Here is a 16,870-nt window from a genome sequence, read left to right as displayed (position 1 = left end):
ATCTTCATCTATGAGGCAATGGTTGGTGAGAAACTCTGGCAGTCTTCAACAAATATAAAAGGCCAACTGATCTGCTGATCATTTGTTTCCCGTCCAATCATTTTACTGCAGTGTTTGTCTAACCCACAAACTTGCCTGGGCATGTTTCCCAACAATTTTCATAGGCCAATTGTATAATTTCCTTAAAGACATGAACCAAGCTCATACTTTATGGTACCTTACTTTACCCTTTTGTTGGGCCTAGATACTATCAAGTTTCACTGGATCCCAACTAAAAGCTGTGGCTTTAGCATACCAGTGAGTTCTGAAATATTTTACCAAATCTTCTTCACAATTTCCCAAATCTAAAACTTGATCACCAAATTAGACATCATCATGAAGCTCAGTATTGGCACAGTAATCCTCATTAAAGCCACAGCTTTTAGTTGGGATCCAGTGAAACTTGATAGTATCTATTGTTGTCGGAAGGGTTCGGCTGCAAAGCTTCCGTACGTTTCTGTTTTTCTGGGATCATTCATTCCAGAGAGTGAGCTTCATGGTCACATTCTCGGTCAAGATGAAAAGGCTGTAAACTCACTATTTGCTTTCACTGTCACTGGACTCGGCTGGTCGGCCTTGAGGAGTAGGACCTCCAACATGGCCTTCTCCTGCTTGTCAAAATCAATGGCGACACGGGCTACATTGCCAATTTGTTTGATGCGCTCCACCAACCTCGACTCATCCACAAGGTTTGCTGTTATATCCATGAATCGCTCGTCAGCTTTGGTGAGTTTCTTTCCTGAGCTGATCAGCTCTTTCAAAGGTTTTAAGCGAGAATTGTTCTCAATTTGTAAGGCTTCAAATCCTTTTTTGATGTGAGAGATATTGTATTTAGAAAGATCCTTGGGAAGCATTGTATCAGAATTGATTATTGTTATTGCGAGGTGATAAAATTGTGTGATAAACAAGTTAAGGGGTGGAACTAGCGGAACTACACCAATTGTAGAGACGAAAAACATGCAAAAAACACACAAAAAATGTGCAAAAACCCAGAACCACAAGTCACATGATCCATCAGATTATCGGTTTTGAACCTGGGATCTCAAAAAAAAAGTATCGGTTATCGCGTTTGACAAAGTTATTGGTTTTTGGACCGATTTCCCTGCAAATAGAAAAACATTTGACCAAAAAAGTATCAGTTTTCCAAGAGTATTGGTTTTGACACAAATTGGTTTTGACAGAGTCAACTGTAGGTGAATTTATTGAATTGAGAAACTATTTACGATTCCGGCGCTTCAAAAACAAAAAATGGATCAACGATAGAACAATTCAGTCGTGTTTTTGGCTATATGCACTTGTATTGGTCTTTTCTTCCGTCTTTGGCTTCTGAACAATGAATAATCTTGATGCTGTCATCTAACAAGGTTCATTGTAGTACATAGCGGACCACTCAGTGCAGATGGGAAAGGACATTCCTCTCGCCTCTCACAAACTTGCAACCATCCAAAATATGTTTTGTTTTGTTGCAAGTTGCAGTTCACCTGGTCCAGTTTTGTTTTGGTTGAACCAAAACTACGTGTTCCACCATACTGTTTTGGTGCGAGAGCACCGCAATCATGCGTTTAGGCCCTTAAATCGCACCAAAATTGCAATGCAACTGAAATATGTTGTGGTGCGGTTTGGTTTTTGTATGGAGTCTCTTGGCTGGGGACCTGAAGACTTGATCAAGTACTTTACCACTCAAGCCAACAAGTTCAGGCCCCCTTGTGATCCCGACATCAAAATTGTCAAACCTGAAGAGGAATTCAACCCTGATTGATGTCAGGGTGGCACTTACTCTGCTAGTTAAACGTCTAGTATTTAACTGGAGATCCTGACAAGAATCCTATTGGGTACGTAGGATGACTGGTATCTGTTATAAAGGTAAGGAATACCAAAAGATATTAATTTCTAGTTTTGACGGTTACTAACACCTTATGAAGATTTATATAGGTGTTAGAAGATTCCACGGCCCACTGTTAGTTTAACAGAAAGAACCGGTCACGCTCTGAGCCAGAGATATTTCTTGAAGATGAGAACAACGAGTAGCCTGGGTTAAAAACTGCAGGGATCTTATCAACTTTACGTTGTAAGAACAATGGCACTTGACCAAGATGGAGTTTTACTGTCTTGAAACAGGGGCAGTAAAAGGGGAAGGAAGGTAGGTAGTGAACCTGGGATTTTACTTACGAAATAGTAAGATTTGGCTGACTCTTTGTACGGTGATAGTTTCGGTAACAGGGCTTTGTAGTGAGCGGAGATATACTTGGAGGGGTATATCTGGACTGCGATAAAAGCTGTGGTTGCTTCAAGTCGTGGTAAGAAGGTGAGTCCGTTCTTCAAATTGAAAGCGCTCTCCCTTCATATATTTATCTGGGAGGTCTGGATGACTTGTGGTTCTTGAATGTTTGTCAGTGAAGGTTCCCAATTGGGAAGCTCCTTGGGCTGACTCGTGGTTTTTCGCCGGATTGGGAACTCCGTTGGTTCTTGATTGGCCAGCTCGTGGTTGGGCTCAATCGGGAACTACTGAGTTATTTGTTCTTAGTTCCTGGGCCGCGCCCCGGTGTTCCAGACTCTGGAAGCTATCCTTGTTTGTCGGGATGGATTTCTTTTGTATCCTTCTTACTCAACTTAAGTATGTTAATCTTTATTTCTCAAGGTTGCCTTTGATACTAGGCACAAGGTGTCTTATGAGTTTTTATTTTGTAATATTTATTCTGTTACCTTTGATACTAGGTACACGATGTTTGTTTGTTGCCTTTGAAAGTAGACACAAGCTGTAGTATAATTAAAAGAAAATATATATATATATATTTATATTTTGTTTTATATTTTTGGGTTGTAGTCTCTTTGGCTTCAGCTAGTCTAAGCTCGGAGGCTGACAATTGACCTCAGCACTTCATTAAACGCCGCAAAACTATTCCTATTGAGCATGAGGTTAACGAGTACTTAACTGCACCTCAAGAGAATGAGGATGGTGACGTCCTTCACTACTGGAAGCTGAATCAACGTCACTGGCCCACTTTAGCATGTATGGCCAAAGGTATGCTTTCTGTACCTGCCACTAGTGCTCCATCTGAGAGAAGTTTCTCTGCTGCATTGTGTGTCATGAGTGACCACCGTTCTTCCTTCACTACTCAAAACCTTGAGGCTCAAGGCTGTCTTAAAAGCTGGTCCAAGCAATTTTTCTAGGTTTTTTATTATCTCAATTATTGTGACTTTATACAAGTAGTCATGACGTTTTTTTTTATTATCTCAATTACTTTATACAAGTAGTCATGATGCCTTTTTAGTAGTTCTGAGACTTTATATACACATACAAGTAGTTATCTGATGCGTTTGTTATTTGAATAGTAGCTACAAATGTCTAATGGATACATGTGACCTTGAAATTTATGCCAAACCTATGCCCCTTTCTAAGCTTTTTTGCGCCCAAAAAAAAGCCAGACCCAGCTTGGCCCAAAGCCCTGCATTTTAGGGCGCGCCCTGGTCGGCCCTGCCCACATTCTGAGAGCCTTTGGGAATTTCTGGGGCTACAAACTGCCCCGTGGCCGGCCACGAACTCAAGGGGCCGGGTCATAGCCCTAAACAAGACTAACTACATATACATGTACACTCAAAACAACATGTAATATGTAATGAAATAGCAATTACATCTCATAACTCAGTGTCAAGAGTTGATATGCTTATAATACATAACACATACTGATTATTACTATATTTAATCAAGTACAAACAATAGTAATAAAGAACAATTAATAATGATCTCTCAACCATTGTAGTGATAGAAACAAGTATCACTACAGTTAGGTTTAGAGAGGAGAGTATATAAACCCCTCCTCTTTCAACCTTCAAAGATTTCCCCCCAAGCAATTTATTACACACCTCTTTTGAAGAACCCTTCAAAGTTCAATTGAATTACATAATCAAGGTTTTTAATCATAAGACTAGTGATTCACTTCATATCTTTAAAGCAGTTTCCTGAATAAAAGATAAAGTAATCTCTTTCTTCATCCTCTGGATCCTCTACTTCCCATAAGTCAATTATTTCTAGGTTAGTGACCTTCCAATTAACTTCAGGTTAGTTACCTCTTGAAAAACTGCAGGTTAGTGACCTACATCAACTCACGGGTTAGTTTACCTATTGAACAACTGCAGGTTAGTGACATATATCAACTCACAGGTCAATGTACCTTTTGAATAACCATAAGTTGGCAACTATAGAATAACCAGACTAGTGACCTATACCTCACTCTAATGCATTACTTTAAAGAACAAAGGAGGGCCTTGGATCCAGCCTTCTTACTTGATAATTATTATTGATTATATTTCAAACCTTCTTGTAAGGAGTCATCTAACTGTAGTCTGTCTGGATTTATCCAAACAGACTCTCACTCTTTTTACTTTCCCGTCTCTATTCCAATTTGTAAATACTACTTATTTGAACTAAAGAATAGAATTTCTTGATTACAATAACCATTTTCCAACTTTAGTGAGCATAGAGTACTATTTTGAATACCCTACCCTCACAGGCATGGTACCTTCTGGTTGCTAAACATCTGCCTGTTAGCCACCCACTTCTTAGGGGTATTCACATGAGCCCTTTCTCATAGGTATGAGCATCTTGGGTTTCTTTCATGGACAAGGGTTATTCCTTGACCCTTGTCAAAATCCAAGCAAAAACATGATTGGGAGATTTGCTTTAATAAGCATAGCTTGGTCTTTGAAACAATTGTCCCCATTACTCTTTCAGACAAACTGTTTTCTTCTGGTGTATAAGCTGCCGTAACTTGTAAATTTGGGAAATATGGAAGTAGGATGTTGTGGAGAGAATTACTACTACTGTCAAGTGGTAAGCATTCAGGTTATCTGTCACACTGGTGGTCACACTGACACTCAACAAGGGATATGTAGGTATGGATAGCTTCATAAACTTCATCCTTTTCTTTTGATTCAAGGCCAGTGATATGAAGGAATGAAGTGTGGTTGTTGGTGAAAAGAATGAAGTATAGGCTTTGTCATAGCAACAGTGTATGCTCAGTCCACTTAAGTCAATGTGAATGATGTCTAAAGGATGCAACAATCTGGTATGAGTCTCTGAATGAGGTTGGCAATGAGCTTTGGTTAAATCAAATGAATTGCACAGTGTGGTGATCAATTTATATGGTCAATCAAGAAAAATTGAAAAAAAAATAGGAGAATTGAAGTTTTTAGGGCACAATTGGGGGTTTTTCATATATTTTTCTTGTAGAGTTGTTTGATAATAAATCAATCTCATGTAATCATCACTCATTTACATTAAAGTTCATCCATTCAAAACAAGTTAAACATTATCAGAAAGAAGAAAGAAAAAGAAATACATAAGAAATTCAAAAATATAGATACATAGGTTGGAAAATGGTTTTCAGGTTATTGTTATGGGAGCTATAGGTTCAAGAAGGTTTTATTCTGAAAGATTAAGGTCACTTTAGTCATTAACAACTATGATCATCGGAATTGATAAGGGGGGAGAGAAGTTATTCAAGCAAGGGGGAATTTCAAGAAATGGTACCATGGGATTAATTCCTGTGTAGTGATGTCATTGGAGGATCTATGGCACCAAGAGTTTTTCAGATTGATTTTATAGTTGTTATTAAGAATGGATTGATTCAGGATGATCTTGTGATATAAGGAAACTCATTATTCAATAAGGGTACACAAACATTACAACCCGTTTGAAAAACCCATTTAAGAAAAAATATAAAAACCCATTCAAAAAAATATTTTTTTGAACAGAAAATTCCAGAGGGACCCAATCTATTTTTCTGTTCAAAAAAATAATTTTTTAAACGGGTTTTTCTATTTTTTCTCAAATGGGTTTTTCAAATGGGTTGTAATGTTTGTGTACCCTTAATGAGAAAAGGGGTGAATTTTGCTGAAAATGGAGGTTTTCAGCTAATTACATATGTCAAAACTTGTCAGATGAAGTTGAATGATAGCTCAATCAATGCAGAGTCATTCACTTCGAAATGTACAAACTTTCAAACAATAGTAACGGAGGTGTATGAAAAAAAGTGATAAGGAAACAAAGAAAATGGAGTGAATTTCAAATTTGGCGCTTACATACACATGTAAAGCAACATGTATGTGTCAAAAGCTTATTTGATCAATCTTTACAACTCAATACCTCATTCATCACACATCAGAAATAGGTCATGTTGGGATGATAAATGATCAGAATCACAATGCTTATAAAATGAGCTATTGTACTGCAAAATTGAACAACTTTACAAAAAACCTGTAATTCCAAAAATGGGTTTCAGCTATCACTATGCCAAATCAATAATATACCATGGAGTTCAGGAAAGTCAAGATATAGAAAATTCTCAGAAATCTGTAAGAGGTTGGAACAATTTGAAAAAAATATGGTTGAATCAGCCTGTGATGTCCCATCATTTTGCATATTTTTTCATATTTTTACCTTGAGTTTTGAAGATGTTTCAAAGAAAAATGATTTTGTGGTGTATTTGGTCAGAAACTCAAATTTTGTTCAAAACTACCCAGGCTTGAGCAGAAACTTTTGAACAACCACAAATACAACAATTTTCTTTCAATCAATTTGACAGTTGCAAAATATGAAAGCCAAAGACTGGAATTACAGTTTTCATCTGGATGCTAAAACCCTTGCAGGAAAAAGATTTATAAGGTTTTCTAGCTTTGCTGATGGGGATGGTGATTACTGTACCTCATTCATTTTTGGACACACACCACTCATTCCAATGTGTACCTGGTAAATTGAACACATAGCTTCCAGAATGGGCAGACACATCACAGATTTTGACACAAAATTGACAATTTTATGGGTCTCACAAGGTTGATGCCTTCATGACTGCCAGTTTTGGACATAAACTGAGTTTCTGACCTGATATACACTGCTGCAGTAAAAATCTGCCAAAATATGCAAAATGATGGGCACATACAGGGGAATGCAACACTTATTTTTCCATATTTTTTTGACCCTTTCTGCCTTGTGTATAATTCTCTATGTTTTCTCAATCTTCTAAACTCAGCGGTAAATTTGCAATCTGGCATAGTGTTTGGTGATTGAAAAAGAGCTCAAGACAATTATTTCTATTTCTGATTTTTGCTCTTTCAATCTTTTTGATTGTTTCAATTGTTTCAACTTTTTGATACTAGTGTGATATCTTTTGGTTTTACTTCTTTCAATCTTTGACTGAAACTTGCTTTCTTGCTTTCAACTTTATTTTTTAGAGGAGTTATCAAGCAAGTTTGGCTGGATTCAGGAAGTCTAGAAGGTAAAGTGTAATCTCCATGTGTTCATTGGTGCTTTGATTTCCTACGTCAAGAACAACTGGACATACATTTTTTGGCATTCAATTATGAAGGTTGTTGCATGGAATCATAGGGGTGAGTTTCTTACCATGCCTATGGTGGCCATCCTGAGAAAGAACAATCTGTATCAACAGATGAGTGCTTTGTGTTTTCAATCAATCTACCTTTTCATTCTTCATCTCTTTTTTTTTGCTTTGTCACATTTTTTACTTTGTCTTCAGAATGCTGACATGATCTCTAATTTTACATGCTGGACAGTGTATCCAACTCTTGAAGCAGCAATTTAACAATGGGTTGTGGAATGTATTGACAACTTGAGGATGAAAGCCTTGACTTGCATTATCAGCTAGCTTGGAACCCAAAATCAATGTCCATCTGGTGCCTTTACCACAAGATGTGTTGAATTGTCAAGGCAGGTCTAAATTCACTTTGATTGAACCCCAGACGTGTTTTTAATGACATTTCAGGCAGTTTTTCTCTGGTTGGACTGATGGCTGTCATCATAGAGGAAGACAAGGTCAAGAATGTCATTGATGAGATACCTGGGACCAACAAACTTTGGATCAATCAGGGCAATGAGGATGTTGAACAAGAATATTTCAACATCAATCCTAGTAGTGATTCCAATGAATCTGACTCTGACTCTGATCAAGAAGATGAACCACAAACCATCCAAGACTGCAAAATTGTGTATCTTCTTGGTGATACATATATGAAAAATATCACCAATGATGTAAGTCATCTGGATCCAAACTCATTTTGAACTTATTTCACATTTGTTGAGTTTGTGATGACATGAGTTATATGGATACTGTCAATACAAAGCTGAAAAGATCCAGTGTTCACAGGGCCAATTTCAACCAACAGCACAAACAATCTAATTCTCAGCACAAAGACCTACCCAACCTTAAGGCCCATTTGTCAGGTGATGTTATTCAATGTGGTACATATCTGTGCTGAACATTGGAAATGGATGTGGGAAGCCTAAGGTGTAAGTGATGTTTTTTAATATCATTTAAAATATGATGTGAACATTAAGGCCTGTGTCCATCTGTTGATCATAGACTGAGTTATGAAAGTCAATTCTTCCAATATATACTCTATGAGGTGTTAGGAAAAGAAGGATGGTAAGAAACATAGCTACTTCAAAGAGGTTGTATTTTTGGTGGTAGATTGGCAAGCCATGAGGGACATAATGGAAATCCTCACTCTAAGTTTGTTTTTGTTATTCAATCAATTTCCATTTCAAATCTATTCTGATTCTTTTAAATCAAACCATTTCCTATTTTTTCAACCCTTTATTTTTGTTTCTGTTTTATCAATTCAAGATTTTAACTCAAGAAAAGCCCAGAGGATTTATGATCTTATCAAAGTATGTTCTAGCAAAGGTTTCTCTGGATGAGCAATTGGAGACAATACATCAAAATGATCTACTCTGCCCCATGGTACCAGTGGACATCATGATTGACAAGATCATCATATATCTAAACAAAGCACTCAACTGCAACACTTTGAGCCTAGCCACTGTTTTCCACCTTTTGGTTTGAGAGTCAAGTTCTTCTCCCATTCCAAAGGAATGGGAGCCAAGGGTAAAAATGGTTTTGAAAACCTACTGAAGTTTGTGTTTACCAAACAGCATGAGAAAATGGAGCTTAATAATCAACCTGCCACCACTATTGAACAATCCAAATCCCCAACTAATGATCAATTGTTTGGACAACCCTTGCTACATTTACACAACTATGTAGTAACATTAGCAGTACACAAACATCTTGACCCAACCTGAAAACCCCATCCAAACAACCCACGAGAACCTAGTTTTTTTTTGGGGGGTTTTAGCAGGGGTTGTCTCAAGTTTTTTAGATGGATTTTTAGGTTGGGAGAAGATGTTTATGTACAACTACTTTGATTTCTTGAAAAACTTTTACTTTTTGTTTTGATTGATTTTGGATTTCCTTCCGATTTTTTTTTCTTTTAAAAACATCAAATTCCAAATAAAAAACCAATCTCATTTTCTTTCTTACACAAGATAAAACTGTAAACCAAACCTAAATCAAAAGAAAAAAAAATTAAAAAAAAGACACAGAGATTACTTTTTGTTTTGTATATTATAACACAAATTGAAAGAAAGAAATGAAAGAAAAGAAAAAAGACTAATAAAAAAGACTAATAAAAACAGATGAAGAAGAAGAAGACCAATAAAAGGATTCAATTCGATTCAAAGAAAGAAAGTACTACTACTACTAATACTACAAGTGAAAAATCTGACATATATAGATATAAATATATTTTTTTTTGTGTAATTTTTTGTCCTGTTTAAAAATAATGATGATCAACAACTTTATTATGATTGAGAAACCTGTATTGAGAGGTAAGTTTATTTATATAAATATCATGATGAAAAAAATAGAGAAAAGTCAAGATTTGATAACAATGAGATGTTATATTTTTTTTTCTTCTTCATAAACCTCCTTCCTTTCAAAAAAGATATGATTGATGATGATAATGATAATGATGAGAAATCAAGAAACCAAGAGACCAAGAAAAAACCCCTCCAAGTAAATAATTATCAATCCTCAACACAACCTCATGAGAGAATCAAATGTAAAATTAATCATTCATTCATTGATTCAAACCGTTCCAAATCCATCTTCATCTTCTAAAGATTCCCATTCAGGTAAAGTAGGACGAAAGCCTTCACAAGCCAACATCACCAAATGATCACGTTTCTTCTCAGCTTCAGCTAATCCTTCAAAAGCTTCAGATAAGCTAATATGAGCCGATCCTACATTCGCTTCAGCTTCGATGACCAAAGATTTATGATACTCTACTAATGCTAAAGCTCTTGAAAGGTGCGATCTTCTAGGTGTTGGAGTGGAAGAGCTAATTGGAAGAGAGCTTTGGTTGGGATTGGTACAGTTGGGTTCGACTGTATTGATGGCTTGGGTAGATGTTGATGGAGTCGATGGGTGATCGGTTATAGAATTGTGATTTGATTCCTAGAAGAGATTCAAAAGTCAAGAAGAACATGTCATCAGTATCGAATTTAGAAAGGATTTTTTTGGGATTCAATTGAACGATCGACAAGAAAGCTGGAATCCGAAACTAACCGTTTGGTTTGAATTTCTATTAAAATTCTGACTCCAATTAGAATGAAATCCAGCCCCTCCTCCTCCTCCTCCACCAGGATCAAGACTATCAGGGAATCGAAGGATCGGTAAGGCTTGATGTTCGAATGAATCGAAATCACCAATTCTACATTCATCAATCAAATGAATCTGATGAGAACCTAATCTTTGAATCAACCAATTCCCAGCATGTAAAGGATCGATTTTAGAAAGATGTCTTAATTGATGAATCGAATTTGAATCTAAGCATGATGATGAAGAAGAAGAAGGAGATAATGATTGATCTTCGATCCATAGTGTTAAATCATAAACTTTTGATGAGATGACTACTAAACAACTTTCATCTGATTGTGAATTCATTTCGATTAGATTTGATTTTGTATAATTAGTGACCATTGAAGATGAATGGAATCTTCGATTCGGATTCGGATTCGAATTCGAATTAGTCGATCGATTGTTTTCATCATGGTTTGTGTTGGTTATGGTTGATCGATTGATAAGCACTGGACTTGGTGGATGTCGTAATCCCATTTTAAGTAGAATGAATCGATGTGGTCTTAGAATTGAGGTAAGAGAATGATGAGAAATGAGAAATGAGAAAAGTCAAGAGAATGATCGAAGATGGTAAAGTGTGATGATCGATTGAGTTTATTCTCAAAAAAGCTGTATGGTATCCAATCAGTCAGTCAGTTGAGTTCACTACTGAAATGTACCAATTCTCAAAAGAAACACACACTACAAGATCGTCAATCTTGGTAAAGAAACAAAGAACTTTTTAAAGTCTCTTAAAGATTGATAAGTAGCTATTCTAGTTTTGATGTGATGGGTGTTAAGTTAAAAAGATCACTATCTACCAAATTAATCTCATCAGAATCATCAGAATCCTTCTGAATACCAAAAAAAATCGAAATGACTAACCTTTTTAATTTGATAAGTTCAATACAAGACTTACATTCGTTGAAGAAGTCAAAAGAACGCTAGAAGAAAATACCAAAAAAAACCCGCCGAGTCTAAATCAAACTAAACCAAAAGATATGAGGTAAGATGATATGTAAAGATGATGATGATAAAGAAGTGTATGATTCTTTCTGAATGATATATTGAAAGTAAGTATAGTATGATTTTTGTATTCTCAGTTTAAGTTGAACAAGTTTAATGAAAAACAAAGGCGAAAGAAGTGCATGTCGACAGAAGAACCGAACGATAGGGTGAATTTTGGATTTGCCTTTTTTGTTTTTTAATCTATGAAAATCTCTTTTTAGGTGAATCTGAAATCTAGGGTCTCTTGTTCTACATACAATTCTTTCCAAAGAGAACTTGAAGATAGAGCGGAAAAACTTTATATATGTAGAACGTATACAAATCTCAATCAGAAAATAGGGGGCTGTACGTATTTGTATGTATTCCTTTTGGCTTTCTTTTTTAGATAAAAATCAATTCCAGGTACATAAAAATCGTAAAAAAAATCCTATCTTTATCATAGAACTTCTCAATCTTTTCTATGTTATGTAGTGAAATCAAAATCTTAACAATTCATCCTTTCCTTTTGTAATTCTTTTATTTCATTTGTTTATGTAAATCAATCAACATTCACTAAAGAAACTACTATGTAACTAAATGTTAACTGAATCTTAGTGTGTAGTTGCGTAGTGTGTGAGTGAGTGTGAGTGTGAGTGTGTTTTATAAAACAAGTTAAGTGTAGTCTAAAAGGCGAAATCTTGTGCTTAAAAAATCAAGAAGAAAAAGTTTCAATGGTAGGGTATGAGCCGGAGGAGCGGCAGCCAAGCTCAGAGCGTGGGCACATGAAAGTTTTAAAGTTTCTGTTGATCAAGAAAACTTTAAAAGAAGAAGATTTTTTTTTTCGTTTATGTAAGGAAGGATTTTTCGAGCTCGATGAGAAAATTATCTGATACGCGGTAAACTTTAAATATGTAAAGTTATGTACAATTGTAGGATCAGTGGCACTGGCAAATCACCCTAGGAAAGATCATCAAGGTTTAGTTCAAGGGGATTGTAATCTTATGTTAAAGTCTGGACTTTGAAGGAATTTATTTGAGACCAAGATGATAGAGATCTGATGATTGATCAAAACTGCATAAGTAAGTGTAACAGTCAAAACGGTTCAAGTAGTAATTACCTGTGAAGAAATCTGCAAGAAATCAGAACAAACAAGCCAAGAAAAAACACACACATTCGGTTAACATTCAAAAAGATTAGGGATTGGATGACTTATCGAATTCGATGCCTATTTCAAACTGATAAATATTTATCCAATCTTCTCATCAGTCCCTCGACTCCCTCCACCTCGAAGACGACGTGTAACAGAATCAGTAAAGTTTAAGAAGTCGTGATCAATTTACGATTTTTTACGTGAGGGATTTGGTATGTAATTTTAGTTTAAGGGTTTGATAAAAAGCGGTGCTTCAAATTCATCAAGGTAGAGATGGAAATTAGAACTCCGATCAAAATTCAATCACAAAGCTATGTAAGTACTTCAACGAGGTTTTTGATTTGTTTCATTCAAGACAAAAGAATTATGTATTCTTAGAGACAAATCGCAGTTTCTTGAATCTCGTTCTTACTATTTTATTCCGATGTGGAATGTTATATCTATTTGTTTTACAGCTTCTTTCATCTTTGTGTTTTGAAAATGATTAATTTTCTTATCTTTGAGACGTCCTGCACAGTCCGATCAACGAAAATGATGGTTCTTCATCATCGAGCAGCCTCACATATAGTTTCACTGGGGATCTACACAGCCGACGATCTGCGGTTAAATGCATCGCTTTTGTTCTTAGCACGCAGCCTAAAACATTTTTTTAGTGAAGGAATATATACAAAGGTGCTTTTCTTATAGCTTTTTTTCTGTTATTGCTATCTAAAATCAGTCGTGTTCAATTCTACTGTGCTGTTCTAAATAATCAATTGATTTGTCCTTTTGAGACTTGGTTTGAAGTGCATATCTTCCATGTTATGACGATATTTCAACCAGATAACACAGATGATAGGTATGGGATTGATCATTGGGCAGTGAATATCTGTGAAAGTAGAAATCCTTCAAAGTAGATATCTGTAAAAGCTGTTGTAATGCCAGAATAACACACATGAGTATATATACTTGCATTATATCTCAAACCAATTGCATATTGTGTAATTATTCCTCAGTCATAATATATGATAGAACTATCAAGCTTGTTGTGATGAGTTTTGTTTCTTGATACTATATTGAGTAGGTATTGAAAAATTTCTTTGCAAATAAACCCTAGTATGTAATGAGACCTGTTACTATCTCCTTGCTATGCCTTTGATAATATTGAGCTGAGTGGTATTTGGATTTAAGCTCTCAGCAGCAGTTATAAAAATGTCCTTACCAAATGGCCAACCCAACTGGTCACTGTTAACAGGGCTGGACATTGCAAACCAGTTGCCTGGTCTCTGTCCAGTGATAAATCTTGGGTTTTTGTCTCTACTCAGGTGAATAGCAACCAATATATGTTGATTCAGTCCCATGATGCTGGTGTGGATCCCATACCAAACAGGTCTATGTGGGCATATGTTGGAACCTATGCCTCAAGTAGGGGCAAGTGCAGGTTGGGCTGGTGGTCTGGGTGACATTCTCACATTTGGCTCACATAAAGTGACACAGGAAGATATCACACCCTTTGCTCCAGTAAGTCAAAACAGGTTTTCCATTGTATGTTGTTCTCATTCTTTTTTTTACTTCAATTCCGTCCTGGAAGTTTGCCCAGACTCTTCCTCCAGTAAGGAAGAGTGCTTACATAATCTGTTGACAGGATCTGATGAAGTACCTGCTACACATGGCTGTTCAGGTGAGTCTAAATATTGAATAGCCAAAAGATGTGAATTTGGACTTTCCAAGCCTGTTTAAGGATGGGTGGGGGAAGCTGAAGAATTACATGCAGCTTGCATACTGGCTGTGCTATATCATCATCATCCAACCTGGAATCAACCCCAACACAACAAACACCAATTATCATTTCCTCAGAATATGCCCTAATAAGCAAGGTGTCACCTTTCAAGCAACATAGTGATCTGTTTGACCACCCCTTACCCAAAACCAAGTCTTTGTCAAGACATTTAACCAGAAGAGTTTGAAGAGGTGGACAAGCTTGAGGAAGTCCCAGGTATGAACTTTTCCACCAATCATCCTTATGCATAATCAACCACAAGGATGCCATTTGTACGGTAGTTTAACCTTCCTGCTGATTTCAAACCCAAAAAACACTCTAACAACATCAACTACTAATAACGCGCAAATTCTGCACCTGGCCCTTATTCTTTTGATGATCTTGTGTTATGTACTCTCTCATCAAAAGGTTGAAACATCAACAACCTTTTGATTATTGTATGATGAAGTTCAGGGTTGACAAGTCACCAAAGCTCGCCCGTAACTCTCAAGTACAACAGTTTGACGGAGGATTCCAATCCAATTTTTTGCAACCCCAAGTCATTCCAACAAAGCGGTATACTTATACAACCGTGCATTGAGACCCGTTTGATGAAAACCCCGATCCAACCCACTTGTAATTTAGGATGTTTGCGGGGAAATCTTGAAATCCAAATGGGTTCAGATGTGTTTTTTCTCATATGGGGTTTTAATGTTTACATTTGCATTCTAACGCCGATCTCTTGGAAAAGCTTGAATACCTGATATGATACCATCGATCAAAATGCTCTCATGTTTCTCCTTTAAAACCTCACCGAAAAATCCTGTAAGGATCTTTCATGAGGTTCGATAAAATTTGTTACAGGTTGATGTCTGTTGCCGCATTAAAAGTTAAATACAAACCCCTTGATCGACTTTCAAGCTCAAGATCTTATTGGCTCAAATAGGAGTCGAGCTCGGCGAAACCTGATTGAGCATCCGAGCCGTTTTCGACATATCTTAGAAAGTTCGGACAGGCTCGGACCCATTAAAGAAATCTCAGCTTTGAACGCCCGGAAACTCTCCTTGAACAAACACGTTTCTTTATCTTACCTATCTTACCTTGTGTCATGAAATCATGTCTTGCAACTTGAAACCTTTCGCCCACGTCTTACTTATGAATCTTGAATACGTATGTAGATCTCCCAAAAAATTACACATAAATAATTATCGGGCCATAACGGTGGTTATCTGGTCTATTTGGGTTATAGATACGTATGCATCAAAAGTTGATAAGAAAAATGTATGAAGAATTGTAAAAATTGATAATATTACTTGAAAAAATGCCGTAAATGAAATCAGAATAGGAAATATTGATATTGTAAACCTTGATAAATCCATCTCACCCGTTTTACCATGTAACTTGTAACTTGCTGTAAAAATTTATTCAAGTTGTGATAATCCAAGCAAGTTTCTAATGATGAATTGAAGGGAAACACCAGTTGGATTTCTGGTAACGGGTTCATGGTGTAGGTTGAATCTACTTCGCTCGTATTGATCAACCAATTCAAGTTTGCATGGAAAATAATCCAAAAACATTTCAAAATCTCACAATTCGCATCTTTGAATACTTGGAAACATCTAAACTTCTCAAACAGAAGACTATATCAATTTCAATGGGCAACTATAAAAACTGGAGCTGCCGTTAAATTCTCATTTTTGTTATCTACAAGCAAAGCAAAGAAAAACCCATAAGGAAAAAAAGTATAACACATCAAGACAACACAAAAGTGTATAGCCAGGGGAGATTTCTAATATACAAAAATAGAAAAGGCGAATTTGATCAAAGAGCCGCACACCACTTTTTACACCGATCAACCTCACACTTTTAAAGCAAAACCAAAGAAAAAAGACACATGTCAGTGATTCCTCGTAATCATACACTTGGAACAAGCTGCTAAGGATAAATCTGGAAGAAATAAAAGACAAACCTGCTCCAAACCCATGAGCTCACAGATAGAAGTCTTAATACCTTCTTCACTGAGGTTCACCCAATGTCCCCTGACCTCATCACTAGCAAGCTTACAAGATACCTGTTGTATTGAATCTTGTACCCTTGTCTCTTTCCAAACTCCATTCACGTCTCTCCACCAAACTTGTCCAAGTTTGATAGTTTGTGAACGTGGATGATCAAAGATACCTTGTTCCAAACAGAATAATAAAACAGCCGCTGTAACAACAGATGACCGATGCTGATGATATTCTGGATCTATTAACCAATTTACAAATTATCAGTAACACATCACGATCAACTGGACAACCAAAGAAAAACATACGTCGATATGCATGCTCGTACATCCACTCGAACCCTTCCTCCACAAGCTGCCAATCCTGTACAATGCGATGCAAGGTTTTCTAACATTGGTATAGCAAATACCAGTTCAGTAAGAAAGTCGCATGGTGTAGGGAATGTCACTTGGTAAGACAAGGTCTTCAAGATGATCTG

At 36.4% G+C, this 16,870-nt stretch overlaps 3 protein-coding genes across 3 annotated transcripts; 1 reads left to right on the top strand and 2 right to left on the bottom strand.

Annotated features, from left to right (window-relative positions):
• Nucleotides 1–9,647: 9,647 nt before the first annotated feature.
• Nucleotides 9,648–11,112, bottom strand: MELLADRAFT_79796 (uncharacterized protein; the record flags this gene model as incomplete). Its single annotated transcript, XM_007418815.1, has 2 exons — nt 9,648–10,349; nt 10,461–11,112. 2 exons carry the CDS (start codon nt 11,007–11,009, stop codon nt 9,981–9,983), a joined length of 918 nt encoding a protein of 305 aa, XP_007418877.1.
• A 2,727-nt stretch (nt 11,113–13,839) lies between these two features.
• MELLADRAFT_69725 (uncharacterized protein) lies at nt 13,840–14,527 on the top strand (the record flags this gene model as incomplete). The annotated part of the gene is made up of 4 exons (XM_007418818.1): nt 13,840–13,952; nt 13,983–14,148; nt 14,273–14,308; nt 14,330–14,527. The coding sequence occupies 4 exons, from the start codon at nt 13,840–13,842 to the stop codon at nt 14,525–14,527; spliced, it is 513 nt and encodes a 170-aa protein (XP_007418880.1).
• A 1,486-nt stretch (nt 14,528–16,013) lies between these two features.
• Nucleotides 16,014–16,847, bottom strand: MELLADRAFT_73686 (uncharacterized protein; the record flags this gene model as incomplete). Its single annotated transcript, XM_007418814.1, has 3 exons — nt 16,014–16,249; nt 16,356–16,633; nt 16,701–16,847. The coding sequence occupies 3 exons, from the start codon at nt 16,720–16,722 to the stop codon at nt 16,208–16,210; spliced, it is 342 nt and encodes a 113-aa protein (XP_007418876.1).
• Between the last annotated feature and the right edge of the window lie 23 nt (nt 16,848–16,870).

Source organism: Melampsora larici-populina (assembly GCF_000204055.1).
Source record: "Melampsora larici-populina 98AG31 unplaced genomic scaffold MELLAscaffold_107, whole genome shotgun sequence".
Classification (NCBI taxonomy): domain Eukaryota; kingdom Fungi; phylum Basidiomycota; class Pucciniomycetes; order Pucciniales; family Melampsoraceae; genus Melampsora; species Melampsora laricis-populina.
Note: the sequence above shows the minus strand (reverse complement) of the source record. Positions and strands in the feature narration are given on the sequence as shown.